At 35.7% G+C, this 13,736-nt stretch overlaps 1 protein-coding gene across 3 annotated transcripts in view; it reads right to left on the bottom strand.

The window, feature by feature from the left end:
- Positions 1–13,736, bottom strand: part of DMD (dystrophin) — a gene marked incomplete at its 3' end in the record, with an annotated part of 1,946,774 nt that overhangs the window by 1,208,941 nt on the left and 724,097 nt on the right. For all 3 annotated transcript variants that reach the window (XM_081125527.1, XM_081125528.1, XM_081125524.1), the window contains exon 19: positions 7,875–7,962. In XM_081125527.1, coding sequence (XP_080981653.1) covers positions 7,875–7,962 — 88 coding nt within the window. The remainder of the gene's footprint in view (positions 1–7,874; positions 7,963–13,736) is intronic.

The raw sequence follows: 13,736 nt of genomic DNA, 5'->3' as shown, positions 1-13,736 counted from the left end.
GTTACCAAGTATAAAAGAAGAATCCAAAACTCCAGTCACATAGGTACTCATTGTGAGAAAAATATTACAATAAAAAGCTAACATTATTGCTAGAAAATGAAAGAAAATAATTTAAAAATACACAGGTGAGAATTTTGAAATTATGTTAGACTATGAATAAAAAATATGCCATGGATCTAAATGATCAGATGTTTAGGAGAAATATTTCCAGCACAGGTTAAATTTGAAAAAGCACTCAGGAGGCAGCCCATGGCAGCTCAAGTCCAAGACGGGTAAGAGAGGCTAAAGTGAGTTAAAGAGACTGGTGGGCTGCTGCTGGACTGAGTATTCACCCAACTGACAAGGGAATGCGAGAGAGATATCTCACTGCGCCAGACAGAGGCCAGCCATAAAGACCCCTAGCGTTTGGAAAAATAAAACCATTAGTTAATTTTCAGTATGAATAATAGACATGGTAATGTAATCAGCAAAATATAAATCAAGCTATAGTAAATTGACAAACTGAAAAGAAAAAAAAAACTATAATGAATTACCAATAGCTTCTGGGGTATCTATTAAAATGTAATGAGTCCTTGTTGATTGTTACCCCAAACTATCAGCTCAGTATGTTGTGCCCCCCAAAAATGTTCAGATGCTAAGCATCACTGTAAGAGGAATTAAAATAAATGAGAAAAGCGAACTTGTATAAATTAACTATGAAATATACAATACTCTCTACTTATTAGCTTGTTGGTTTTTATAATTGAATAAAGGCAATTAAAAGAAGGATCTCCATATTAAAAGAAATGGTGAAAGCAGACAGAGGCATATAGAAATTCATAGTAAGGGCTCTGGTGTTAGGTAGATCTGAGTTCAGATTTGACCCTCTTTACGAAATTGGTGAACTGGGTTCAGTTATTTAATCTCATTTTCCTCATCTATGAAATGAACATAAAAATAGAATTGATCTCAGAGGAGACCTATGAGGGCTCTGAAGCAATGTGTGAAGTGGTCACACAAACTCTGGCATATAGCAAGCAACCAACAGAGACCAGTCAATGATCATAGAAAGAACTAAAAAGGAACATGTAGGTAACAAGAAGAGAGACCAGATCTTCCACATGTTGAAATTGGGGGGTGGGGTCTTTTAATGGCCGAAAAGGGTCGTTTATAAAAATTAATGATTAATACTTTTTAAGTTAGTGTTATTTTTATACAGGATGGTGCTAATACGGGATATAAAAGTATATGTATAAATTTTTAAACAAATGTATCACTAAGTGATGCATTTATAAGTTTACTAGGGAGTCTTGGAATATTTGGTCATATACCTATAATCATGTTAAATTAAAGTTACAAAGGACATCCATGCCAAAAACTAAAAACAGAAATTTCTAGATGTCACTGGCACAGATATGATGTGGACCCCAGAGAATCAGACACCTCATTATGAAGCACTTGTATGTAAATAATGTACTAATTCATGTGTGAATATGCTTCCTGCTCAGCCAGAGTACAAACTGTCCTAAACTATAAACCCTTCTAAGAAAAATGGCTCCCCTGACAGTACCTGATAGAGTTCTGAGCTTAGAGCAGGTACAGAATAAATACACTCTACCTGTCAGCTCACCCAACACCAAATCAATAGCTTATTTCATACAAATACAAACATTCAGGGAGCAACATCCACAGACGCAAAAAGCCAAACACACACACACACACACACACACGGTCTCTCTTGCTTCAAGTTTGCTCTAAAATACGCGGGGGAGGGAACAAAAGCACTGTCGCATGTCACATTACTTAATGTATATGTCTTAAACTAAAATTAAAAACGCCATTACTTTAGCTTCATGAATAAAATGACCACCTATTATCCAGTACTACTGATGATGTTATGCAAAAGTCCCTTAAAACTTCTGTACAATAAATAAGAATACTGTTTCAAATGCTCACAGGTTAATTCTTTCACTATTGGATATCTTTGTTTTATGTGTATTTCATAGAATTATTCTCAACGCAACTGAAAATTTAAAGCTCTATGACACTTTGCAAGTGTAAATATCTGCAAAGCTTTAAGTATCAATTATTTGAGCATCTGTTTTTCTAATTTTTTAGGAATACAAACACTAACTCACCAGGCGCTATGAACAATACTTCTGGAAACCGCTTTTGTAGCAGCACGTTAAAATCTCAGGGATAATTGATCATAATCCATTCACATCTCATCTTCTAAACAACCCCTGAAATAGTCTATGAATAAATACATTGCACCCAGAGGAAATGGATCATTATTTGAAGTGCATCCATTAATTTTATTACTTGCATACAGTGCATAACAGACTGTTGGAACAGTTTTAATTGTGCACCACCTTGCACGCGAGGCCTTCAGAGCTGCCACTTCAAGTGAAGTGTCCCTCATCAAGTAGGTTCATCGTGAGCCAGGAAGCCAGGGTAGAATAATGGACACCTTTGTTTGCAGGGCTCTTGAATTAGAAGAAGATTTGGGATGAAACTTAAAATAAAGTTGCTAATAAAAAGTCACCGGCTCTCGTTGCATACTAAGTGAGGATCGTTACAACTTCATTTGCCATTCACCCTAACAGGCCAAAAAATAATAGAAATTTATTCGGGGTGCATGAAAATAAGCTCTGAGTATTACACACGAAATTCTAAAGGTTTCTTTGACCACACTTTTATACAACTGCTACATCATGTTATTTTAAATAATACCTTTAAAAAATTAATAGATTTATGTAAAATTCACACCCCCAGTAAATTTAACACGTAAATTTGCTAATATATCTTTTCTATTTTATCTATTTCTAAACATTATTGGATTATAAGAGAAAAAGTCGGATTCTGACATGTTTTTATGACTAATTTTCTACAACAGTGACTATGACAGCTTCACTCTCTCTCTCTCTCTCTCTCTCTCTCTCTCTCACACACACACACACACACACACACACACACACACACACACTCGCAGAGTCTCTTCCTTTGGAGAAAAAGGTGTCTGTGGATTAACATTTATAGAGTGTGAACTCTGTGTGGACCATTATCCCACGCGTCCCGTGGAGAAACAGGAGACATAAATGAAACTGCCCAGAACTGAGGGAAGGAAATGGGTGAACTGGGGCGAACCGCTCGTTCACGGTGGAGGGGCCGGGCGACCGCAGATGGCACCGTTCCCGCGCCCCACTCATACGCGGGCCAAAGGCAGACCCTCTTCCCACTGAAACAGAGAAGTGGCACTGCAAACCCTCCATAACGAGTGTCTGGCTTTGAGGGGAGCCGAACTGACTATGAGCCCTGCCCTTGCCCATCTGACAAAATTTTGTTGCCCAAACTCAAATGGCATCATTCCTGTGAAGTACTTAATGACCCGCACAACAAAATACAAATAACACGGTTCAGTACTTAAATGTTATATATAAGAGGAGCTCTTGAGTGTGCGTTATCAGTCTGTGCTATTTAATTATGAGCCTTAGCAGACTTACTATTAGGCACCACCTTAAACACTATAATCTAACACTCAGGGGATGATGGTTTTCAGATGTTCTTTTACTAATAATTACCACTGGTATTTAAACACTTCCTTGGTATGATTTCTTCGGGCTCTTAATTAACACATAGAAAACTACAATTAGAAATTGAAAGAGAAGTGCAATTTAATGTAGAAAGCATCACTAACTCTATTAGATAATTATAGTATCTCTGGAAATTGTGGTGAAACCATTTTACAATTTAAAGAAGGGGAAATTGAGCTATGCTTACATGTGTGTTAAAATGAATGTTTTCATATTAATACAGGAAAACAATCTAAATCAGGTTTTTTGTTATACCTGAACTTGATAGGAGAATGTACATATATGTGTATGTATATATATACACACATATATATGCAAGAACATTATTTTATAAAAATAATTCAGAATAAGTTTGAATAATTATTTTACACTATATTGTGTTTAAATAAATTTAAAAATAAACCTTAGAAAAGGTCATGTGTATCCTTTTAAAAAAATGAAATTTAAACAAAATTGGAAATTCCCTTCTCAGTGTAACATAGCTACAGGAAACATAATTAGATCACTAGGTACCCGATCTAGTCTCCTGCTTACTCTCCTTAAAGTTCTAGGAAGCGAACAATTTCTTCAGAGTAAAGCTATTATACTAATCTGATATACTGACAATAAGATTCATAAAGATTCTGTGAGAAATTTCTCTAATATGAAGAGGTTCTCTTTACCTCCAACACTATGTCAAGCTGCTTCCCATACTTATCCGATCAACTGATGCTGACATAGGAACAGCAAATTAATGCTAGTTCAAAAAATATAGTTAAGAAATAGATAAATCAGTTAAAAATTATACCAAAATTCTCTGTCAAAACCCCAAAACTATTATTTTTTAGTTAACTCTGTTAGCAGCATTGCAGCCACTCTTTAGAGGCTATTTTGATCATAAAGATCACTTACACTTTCTAAAAGAACTGGGACATCCATAAGAAAATTGTGCATGTATAGGTTTGAAGTATGCAAATAATTTATGCAACCTCCTTTCTTTGGTTTAAGGTTCCAAGAAAATTAATAAAAATCTCTTACTGAATCTCTGCATATTCTTCAAGTATAAATCATTCTACTTTAAAATTCACAATGAAATTCAAAATATAGTTAATATTAAAATTTGCATTATATTAAATATTAACTGTATTTTAATATTCCGCATATAACTCTGCATCTGATAAGGTGCAGCAAAGTGCAAATTATCTTCAAATTGATCATAACTTCTATGTGACTGTGCAAAACTGAACACGTTACGAGTAGTAGCGTTTTCAGGACGTACAACTGATTTTTAATAAAACTCAGCAACATCAAATGAAAGTTACTTCTACGATGGCATCATGGTAATCTTTGCACTTTTAACAATCTTAAGACCCCAGCACCTATCTCAAATTCTTTCAAAAAACTGTCTTTGGGATGAACAGATTTTGTTTCCTGCATTTGTTAAGCGGTGCTAAAAATTCATTCTTTCAGTAGATATTTAGAAATGGTCAAAAGTGATTTGTAAATATGTCTGATGTACCATTTGGGGTCAAGAGTTCCAAAATTATTCTAGATATTTTAGAAAAGTACTCTGATCTTATAGTAAATTATTTTAAGTAGAAATTTTAGTATTCTATGTATGTATGTATACATATGAAATATAGTTCATAAAATGTTTCCTTTAAAACATAATAGCTATACTTATGCTATTCTTCATACATATTTTTACACTGAGTATATTTAAATGTTATCATATTATAACATACACAAAATGTATACATATTTGTATTAGCTGTAGAACATTATAGCATTGTACAATAATGATTTGCCTTTATCTTAATTTTTGAAAATAAGATATGTGATGTGGTTAGAAGGAACAGACGTTGACATGAGGTCTTAAATGAAGTACCATGATTCAGCTGTCCTTTTCCTTTCTATAAATAAAGAAACAAGAATATAGGCGCCGCCTGGCCGGTGTGGCTCAGGGGTTGAGCCTTGACCTAGGATCCAGGAGATCGTGGTTGGATTCCCGGTCAGGGCACAGGCCCGGGTTGCGGGCTCGATCCAGCAGGGGGCGTGCGAGAGGCAGCCGATCAATGACTCTCATCATTGATGTTTCTCCCTCTCTCTCTCCCTTCCTCTCTCTGAAATCAATAAAGATATATTTTTTAAAAAAACACAAAGAATATAGGTGTCTATTATGGTTATGAGTTTTATGATAATTCCCAAACATGAGAAAGGAAATTGTGGGCTTGTAAATTTAAGAGCTTTACTAAGCTAACTGTTGGGAAGCCTGGTTTAGAGCAGCCTCAGTTTCTTTCAGCTTCTTGAGCCTCAGCAGTAAACTCCAGTTCCTGGCTCCCTGCTGGTGGAGCCACTGTAAATTAGGGTCAGGGGTCCCTGTGAAGTATACCTGGAGAGGTACCCAGGCACTTACGGTGTGTCTGGCTTAACCCACAATTTGCACAAATAATCACATAAATTAAGTATAATGCAACTTGTTCTGTGAAGGGCCACAAACACAAAGGAACAAAAAGAGAAGTTAGAATCTTTGAGTCTACTTTTTAGTAATTATGTAAATTATTTGATTGAATGGAGCAGCAGAGCTGTGCTCTAGTTAAAGCCTGAATTTGAGCCTAAACACCTATCAGTTAGGCATTGTCTTTGTTGGCATAACAAGCTTAAAGTTTGATGAATATAGTAAATCGATGAAGACTGTCTCAAGTGAAGCCCCTACCCCTTATTGCTCTGCACTTTCTACACAAGTTAGCATTTTCCTTCAGAAGTATTATTATTTTCTACCAAAATTACCAATGTAATCGTCTCAATTACTTCCTTAAGTTTGCTTTGCTACACAGACTTTAATCAGTCAATTAATATTTATTAAGAACCTAGTATATGTTCTGACTTTTCTTCATGCCTCAAAAAATTAGAGCTATGAGGGCAATAATCTAGAAAATGATGTTAGTACTAATCACATGATCATTTTAATCCCAGCAGTTTCAATTATAAAAAAAAAAAAATCTAATTATAACTGATTTTTAAAGAATTCAGAGTATGCCACTCTCAGATGGTCTGAGGTAAGGTATGCTTGATATTTGATAATAAAATGAGACTACTTAAAAGTGTATTATTTTACATCAGCTTATAAAAATAAAAAAGTGATCATATAGGTCCTAGGGGGAAATTATATAACAGCTAGAAGAAAAAATTTTAGATCATATAATTTATTTAACATTAATATGCTGTTGTTAAACTTATCAGTTAAACCACCTAGCAACATGTACCTAAATGACACCCTTTTAATATTTTGCATTAACTTTGAACCAATCCTCAGCTGTCATTTCGCTTGTTTTTATTTTTAACCAAATAAAGTCTTGGGGCTAATCAGGCAAAGTGAATTGATTTCCTAGGACGATCATTGAACTTTTTAATGCCAACATGGCAATTAAAGCAAAAACTAATTCATACACAGAATTCATGCCCTAGAATGTAGGCAGGTTCTGGAAAAAGCTGACATGCATGACAGAAACACTTGTTGCATCTGGTTATGATAGTTTTATAAACGTATCTTTTGAAACTGGAAAAAAAAATCTTGTTTGGAAATAGTATTATCCCTGATTTTCATAAATTACTTATATCTGGAAATGAACACAGGAGAAGACAATGACAATTCAAAAGACCATTCACAATTGATATCAATAACACATTTGTGTGGACAGCTTTGTATTAGTAAAGATTAATTTTAACCCATTCTTAAAAAGAAAAACAATGTTTTGCGAGCTTTGTACTTTCACCTCACTCGAAAAAAGTTAAAATTAAAAAAATAAAAGTTCCCCTTAGGAGACATTTTTAAAATGACTGAAAAAAATGAAAAGCAACATAACAAATGTCAAGGATATTATTAGCAACCAAATATGCTGATGAAACCTTCCACATAATATAAGTCAGTATGGAAAAATATATTGCGAGAATGATTTAAAATCAGATTATAATCACTTTACATATATTATATGATTGCTTATATTTTCCATTATTTCTGCAAACTTTATGTTCTTAAATTATTTGGACAAATGCTAGCAGGATTTGCATTAAAATTAATTTCTCTGCAACAGATTGATAAAATATTCCACCACATCCCATTTTCTTTCATTGGACACAAAGATGAATTTCCTCTAATAATTTCTTTAGCATTAAGAAAAAACCCCAAAAAGCTCAAAAGCTCACTTTAATTTAAATGTGCATTCAGGGAGTGCTTGTCTGATATAATTCAGCTGATAAATATGAACCTATATGTTTATCAAATCCCTAAGAAGATTATCTAAATCAACTCCGTGTAATTACCATTCACCATCTGTTCCGCCAGGGCCTGAGCTGATCTGCTGGCATCTTGTAGTTTTCTGAACTTCTCGGCTTTTTCTCGCTCTATGGCCTGCAGCATGACAGCAAAGGTGAGGATTTCAGTACGAGGATTGTGTAGCTACACAGTAATTATAACTTCTACTTGCCCTTTCAAGCCTTAAGATATTTCACTCTGTCAGCTTATCATGTGAATGTAAAGATCTGTTCTCAAGTTTCTTGGCACCAGAAGCATCAATATGGCAAGGAAAGCGCAAGCCATTTTCACACTGAATTGCTACTTTTTTTAATAAGATTTCTACTCATAACTCTTGTTTACATACTAGTTTCTCAGGCATTGCAATGAAAGGCTGCAAAAAAGGAAAAAAGAACCACAGTGGCAAATTATAACAAACAGTGAAAAGATAAAGTGTCAGATAATTAAAATGGAATTTGTCTTTTAGATATACACCACTGAAATTACTCCTCATAACCAAAGTATATATTCTGTAATAAAGATCAAGTCGAAAATCCATAAGTATATACAAGAGGAAAAAGTATCCCAGCATAACTAATTTAGAAAAAACACTTTTATCTCAATACAAAACTGTGGATGAATTTTTCTCTCTAAAAACAGATTCAGTTTCAAAAAGTCTTCTAAATTTCTTTGTTCATTTCTGCCAACCAGGGTTAAGTTTTGAAGAGCAAAAACACATTGAAATTACCCAAAACCAGTATTCACTACTGTTGTGTTTGGCTAATAATGTTTCTTAGCTAATAATGTTTCTACAGAGACTTAAATTTTAAACCATGATTCAGAACTATCTTACTATGGTCATTAAAAAGATGTGGCTATAGCAATATATACGTCCTAAAACATAAGTATATGCAGAAAAAGCAAGCTATAATGTATTCAACATATCGTAAAAGCAATACTTCTGTGATTAATAATAACATTATCCAAAGATTTCACTTGAGTCTGTGGCAAGAGGCTATTCTACATGAGACTATTTTTCAAAACTTTATTCAGGTTGGTAGGCATTTAAGCAAATATTCCAAGGTATAATACTGGGGTGCATACAGATGTGAGATCACATAATACGTACATGCACACTCTGCTCAGTAGAACTTCCTGCAAAGATGGAAATACCCTATATCTACACAGTCCAGTCCAGCAGCCACTAGCCACATGTGGATACCGAGCACATGCAATGTGGCAAATGCGAGCGCGGAAATGAATTTGACATTCTATTTTATTTAAATTTAAAAGGTCACATGTGTCAAGTGTCAATTTTACAGTGCAGATCTAGCATCCTCCATTTGGAAGTAAACAGTTAAAGACAGACAGCAGGTAAACAGTGATAAATATAGATGTAGATAATAGGGCAACATCAGGAATACATCCAGAGAAGAGCAAATGTTTGCAATATTTCAAAAGATTCTCCAATTTAAAGAATAGCCACAATTGAATATAGGCTTTGCAAACTTATTTTAAAATGAGTTTCATGAACTAGGATTATTGGATTCAAGGTCAAGAGTACAAAAGGCTAAAAGTGTTGAGCTCTGTCGGGCATGGCTCAGCAGCTGAGCATAGACCTAGGATCCAGGCGATAGGGGTTCGATTCCCGGTCAGGGCACAGGCCCAGGTTGCGGGCTCGATCCCCAGCAGGGGGCGTGCAGGAGGCAGCCGATCAATGACTCTCATCATTGATGTTTCTCTCTCTCTCTCTCCCTTCCCCTCTCTGAAATCAATTAAAACATATTTATAAATAAATAAATGAGTCAATAGAAAATAGAATATATCTAATCAGGAAAAAATATAATACACAATAAATATACTAATTAAAATTAATTAATTAAGCAGAATAAATGATGAGTGAAATAAAACACTATAAAATGACAGTCTTGTTTAAAGTATTTATAACTTAGCTAGAAAATACACATTTTATACTATGCTGTCAAGGGCAGCAAATGAAAACTCAGATTCATCTCATCAGTGGGGAAATCCCAAAGGCAATAGACTCATACCAATGTCTTTGATTCTACTTGAAAATTTCAAAGCGCGCACACTGTGGTGTTTGGGGATTATATGCAACCCGCACCCCATACCAATTAGCAGGTGAAACTTCTGGGTTACCTTGAAAGTCATTTTCACACAGAAATTACTGAATTGTTTACACAAGCATGTGGACAACCATGGAAGGTTCTAGCTTGATAGCTGAACTAACAAGTCCATGAGAATATAAAGTAGCCACAGCATCTTACTGGAGGTGAGAACCTAGGTGAAGCTACCAAATTCACATTTTCTCAACTCTCAGCTTTTGTCTTCTAAATTCTGTCCTTAACAGCTTAGCAGCTCATGTGTTCTCCAACACTTTAAGTTTGTTGTCCATTAAAAGGTAAATTCTATTTCTAAAGGACTCTGAGTACTTAGGAAAAATAAGCGCATTCCAACTAAACACATAATATTCACAACTATCAAGAGTTACAGCAGGATTGGGGGTGTCCCAAATTTGAACTATATCATAAAAAATAAGTAAATAAAAGAGAGAGAGAGAGGAAAGAAAAAATACACTGTAACAAAACAATAAGAACAGTGACAAAAACTGCTGTTCTCTGAGTTAAACAGTTTTAGACTCATCCTTTCCTATCAAAGTGGTTTCTAGTTTATCCAAACTGAGTTTTTTTAAAACATGAAATTATATAAAGAGTACAATAAAAAAGCCATGTTGTCTTCATAAATGATGAACAGAAATTATTAATGGCCGTCTAAATGTCATGATCATAATCTCTTTATTCTAAGAATTAAATGGAATAATCAATTTGTACTAACAAATAATAGCAATAACAACCACCACCACAACACAACAATAATCTAAGAAGTAGGTGCTACCACTCTCCCAATTTGACAGAAGAAAGTGAGACAACAGAAAGAGTTGTGGGTATTTGAAAACAGTGACATAACCGTGATAAAAATGGAGTTCCTTATACTGTCTACCAAGTCACAGTTTATGTACATTGTTTCATATGTATGTCATAATAATTCTGCCACATAGAAGGAACCAGCATTATGTTATCGTATTTCATACAAGAGAAAACTGAGCATCAATAAGATTGTCATGTGTCCAAGATCTTAGAAGTAGCAAGTTTTAGATGCAATATTAGAACTTGATCATCTATTTGTAAGTTCGGCTCTCTTTCAAATATACGCTGCTGCTTCTAGCAGAATTTCAATGGAAATTTATCAAACAGATTTGAACATATCTGACTACAACTCACAGCCAAGATGACTTGATAGTTTGAATGTAGTCAGGAATAATATTCAAAGTATTTAACCGTTAATGCATCATGGGCACCAAATCAGAAGGAATGCCTGGTCACTTAGAATGGATACTGACCATCTATAAGCTGACTGGCAACTCTGTGTACAGCTCAATTACTATCCCCCATTGTGAGATGTATGTTATATGCAAACTGAGTAACTGGTGCATAAATAGAGAACAGACCCAAGGAAGAAGCAGTTATTGGCCTCCGCATAGTGGTCAATGTTTGCTAGCTGAGTTCTGTTAAGTAACATCACATTAAAGATAGCGAAGAGTCCAGAAAACATTTCATTTCAGACACAGCTATAGATGGTTGATTTCAAATGAGAAAATATAGGGAAGCAAGGAGACATTCAAGAAGGTAATGAAAAGTGTTGGGGTCACACTGCTCTCAGTTGGTTTGAGTTCTGTCTCTGCTGCCTACCACCTGTTTTGACATTCAGAAAGTGATTCTGCCTTTCTAAGCCTCAAAATATTCTATGTAAAATAACAATAAAGATACCTGCCCTCCAGGGATCCTGAGGGTGTTAGAGAAGGCTCTCTATATAATTTATTCCCCAAATTTGGGCAATTTTTATAGTAAAATGGGAAGTTAGAAATAACTGAGCTGGGACAAACGGAATGACATAAACTGAGAATGTCCCAAAGTAGCATATGTGGTCACTCTACAAAAGGTGATCCCAATAATCTTCAAAACAAGCTTAGGAAAAACTGGCACCAGGTCAGCTAGAGCACCTGGCTCAAAGAAATGCGTGAGAAGTTTCAAAAATACATGTATAAAGAGTGGCGAAGAAGCTGATTTACAGACATCACTGAAAGTCCCCTTTTCCTGGATCTGGCCATACATGCATTTGCTCTCAAATGAAATAGATAACTTTGGTTTTAAAATAGGTTAGGTTAGTAGTTCCTAATGCTTCTATCTTCTCTCATTTTCTCAAAGAAATATCTGTAAAACTACAGAGAAAGTAAAAGAAATACAACCACCAAAAACTAAGTCTGGAGAGAAATATGGTTCTGGAAAAGGGAGCGCGTATCCCTTACTCTAAAGAATCCTGTGCCACCAAGGAGAAAACCTGGCCTCCCACAGGTCTATCTTGCAAAGTAAAAACTGGCCCCATTAAAAAAGAAAAGAAACCACCCCCCACACCTATTCCCTTACTCGGTTCCATCAAAACTGTTACTATTAATGTCACCATTAGCCTCCATGCTACCACATTCAATGGCCGATTCTCAGGCCTTAGCTTTCTTTACTTTCACTCAAAGGGTACTTCTTCGAAATATGTCTTAATTTGGCTCTCTTGACTATAAGCACAAAGAGTTTTCCTCCTACCTCAAAAACTGCCTTCACTCCACCTCCTTCGCGGGTTCCTCCTCAACTCCCCGACCTCTCCAGCTAGTGTCCGAGGGCTCGATATGCATTTCCATTGGTTCAAGTCAAAACCTTGGAATCCTTCCTGACTCTTCTTTCTCTCAAACCCACACTTAATCCAGCAGAAAATCCTCTCGGCTCGAACCTCCAAGCGCATCCAGAAAGTTATGATTACTGTGTTCACTGCTGCCACGCTGGTCAAGAGACCCCTCATCTCTCAGGGATCTGGGTGTCGCAAAATAACCTACTAAATGGTATTTCTACTTCTGCCTTTGCTCCCTGATGACATATTCTGCACACAGCAGACAGGGGAAGTCAGACACAAGAGTGGTCAGCTCACTTCTCCAATAACCTCGCCTCTCACCCTGAGTAAAGGCCCAAGTTCTAACCATGGCCCACCTGCCCTTCACCTCCACGGCCTCTCTGGCCTACTCTGCTGCTGTCACCTGGGTCCCTCCTGCCTGAGGACTGTGTGTGCAGGCTTCCCTGCGGCCCAGACGCTCCTGCCTCCCGTATCTGCACAATGCGCCCTTCACTGCCTTTAGCTCTTGACTTAAATGTCACTCACTCGGCTAGGCTTTCTGTATCCACTCCACTAATCTACACACTTTAAGTGCAAAATAAAAGGCAATTGAGCTGTATAATATAAAGAAAAAAAGAAACAATTCAAATAACCTTTAAGCAAAGTATACAGAAAAGAGACATTTACTAATTCTTTAATAAGTTGATTAAAAACACTCTATGACCTGTATTTCTCCTACTTTATCAGCATCTCTTAGAAGCCTCCTCCTTTCGTGACATCTTCTCTAATTAATATGAAAGTAAGTTCCAGATTCCCCAGAGTTCTACCCTGACTTTAGAAGCAATTAATTTTCTATTCACTTAACATTCTATAATGAAGTTTTGCCCTTTGACAGAAAAAGTAATTTATTCACTCAAATGTTTATTTAGAAGTTGTTAAATCCTTCATATCGGTAGCAGACCTTGACTTAAAATGAGCCTGCAGAACTGAAAAATAATCACTTGTTCATCTAGTCAAGCATTAATTGTGCTAAGTGCCAGGCACTCTATTAGGTGCTGGGATACAAAAACCAAACTAAGCCAAAAGAAAGAAAGAGAAAGAAAAAGAAAACTAAGTTCCAGTCCCTAATTTCTAGAAACCAAGAATCTAGTCGA

This window comes from Miniopterus schreibersii (assembly GCF_964146895.1).
Source record: "Miniopterus schreibersii genome assembly, chromosome: X".
NCBI classification, from domain to species: domain Eukaryota; kingdom Metazoa; phylum Chordata; class Mammalia; order Chiroptera; family Miniopteridae; genus Miniopterus; species Miniopterus schreibersii.
Note: the sequence above shows the minus strand (reverse complement) of the source record. Positions and strands in the feature narration are given on the sequence as shown.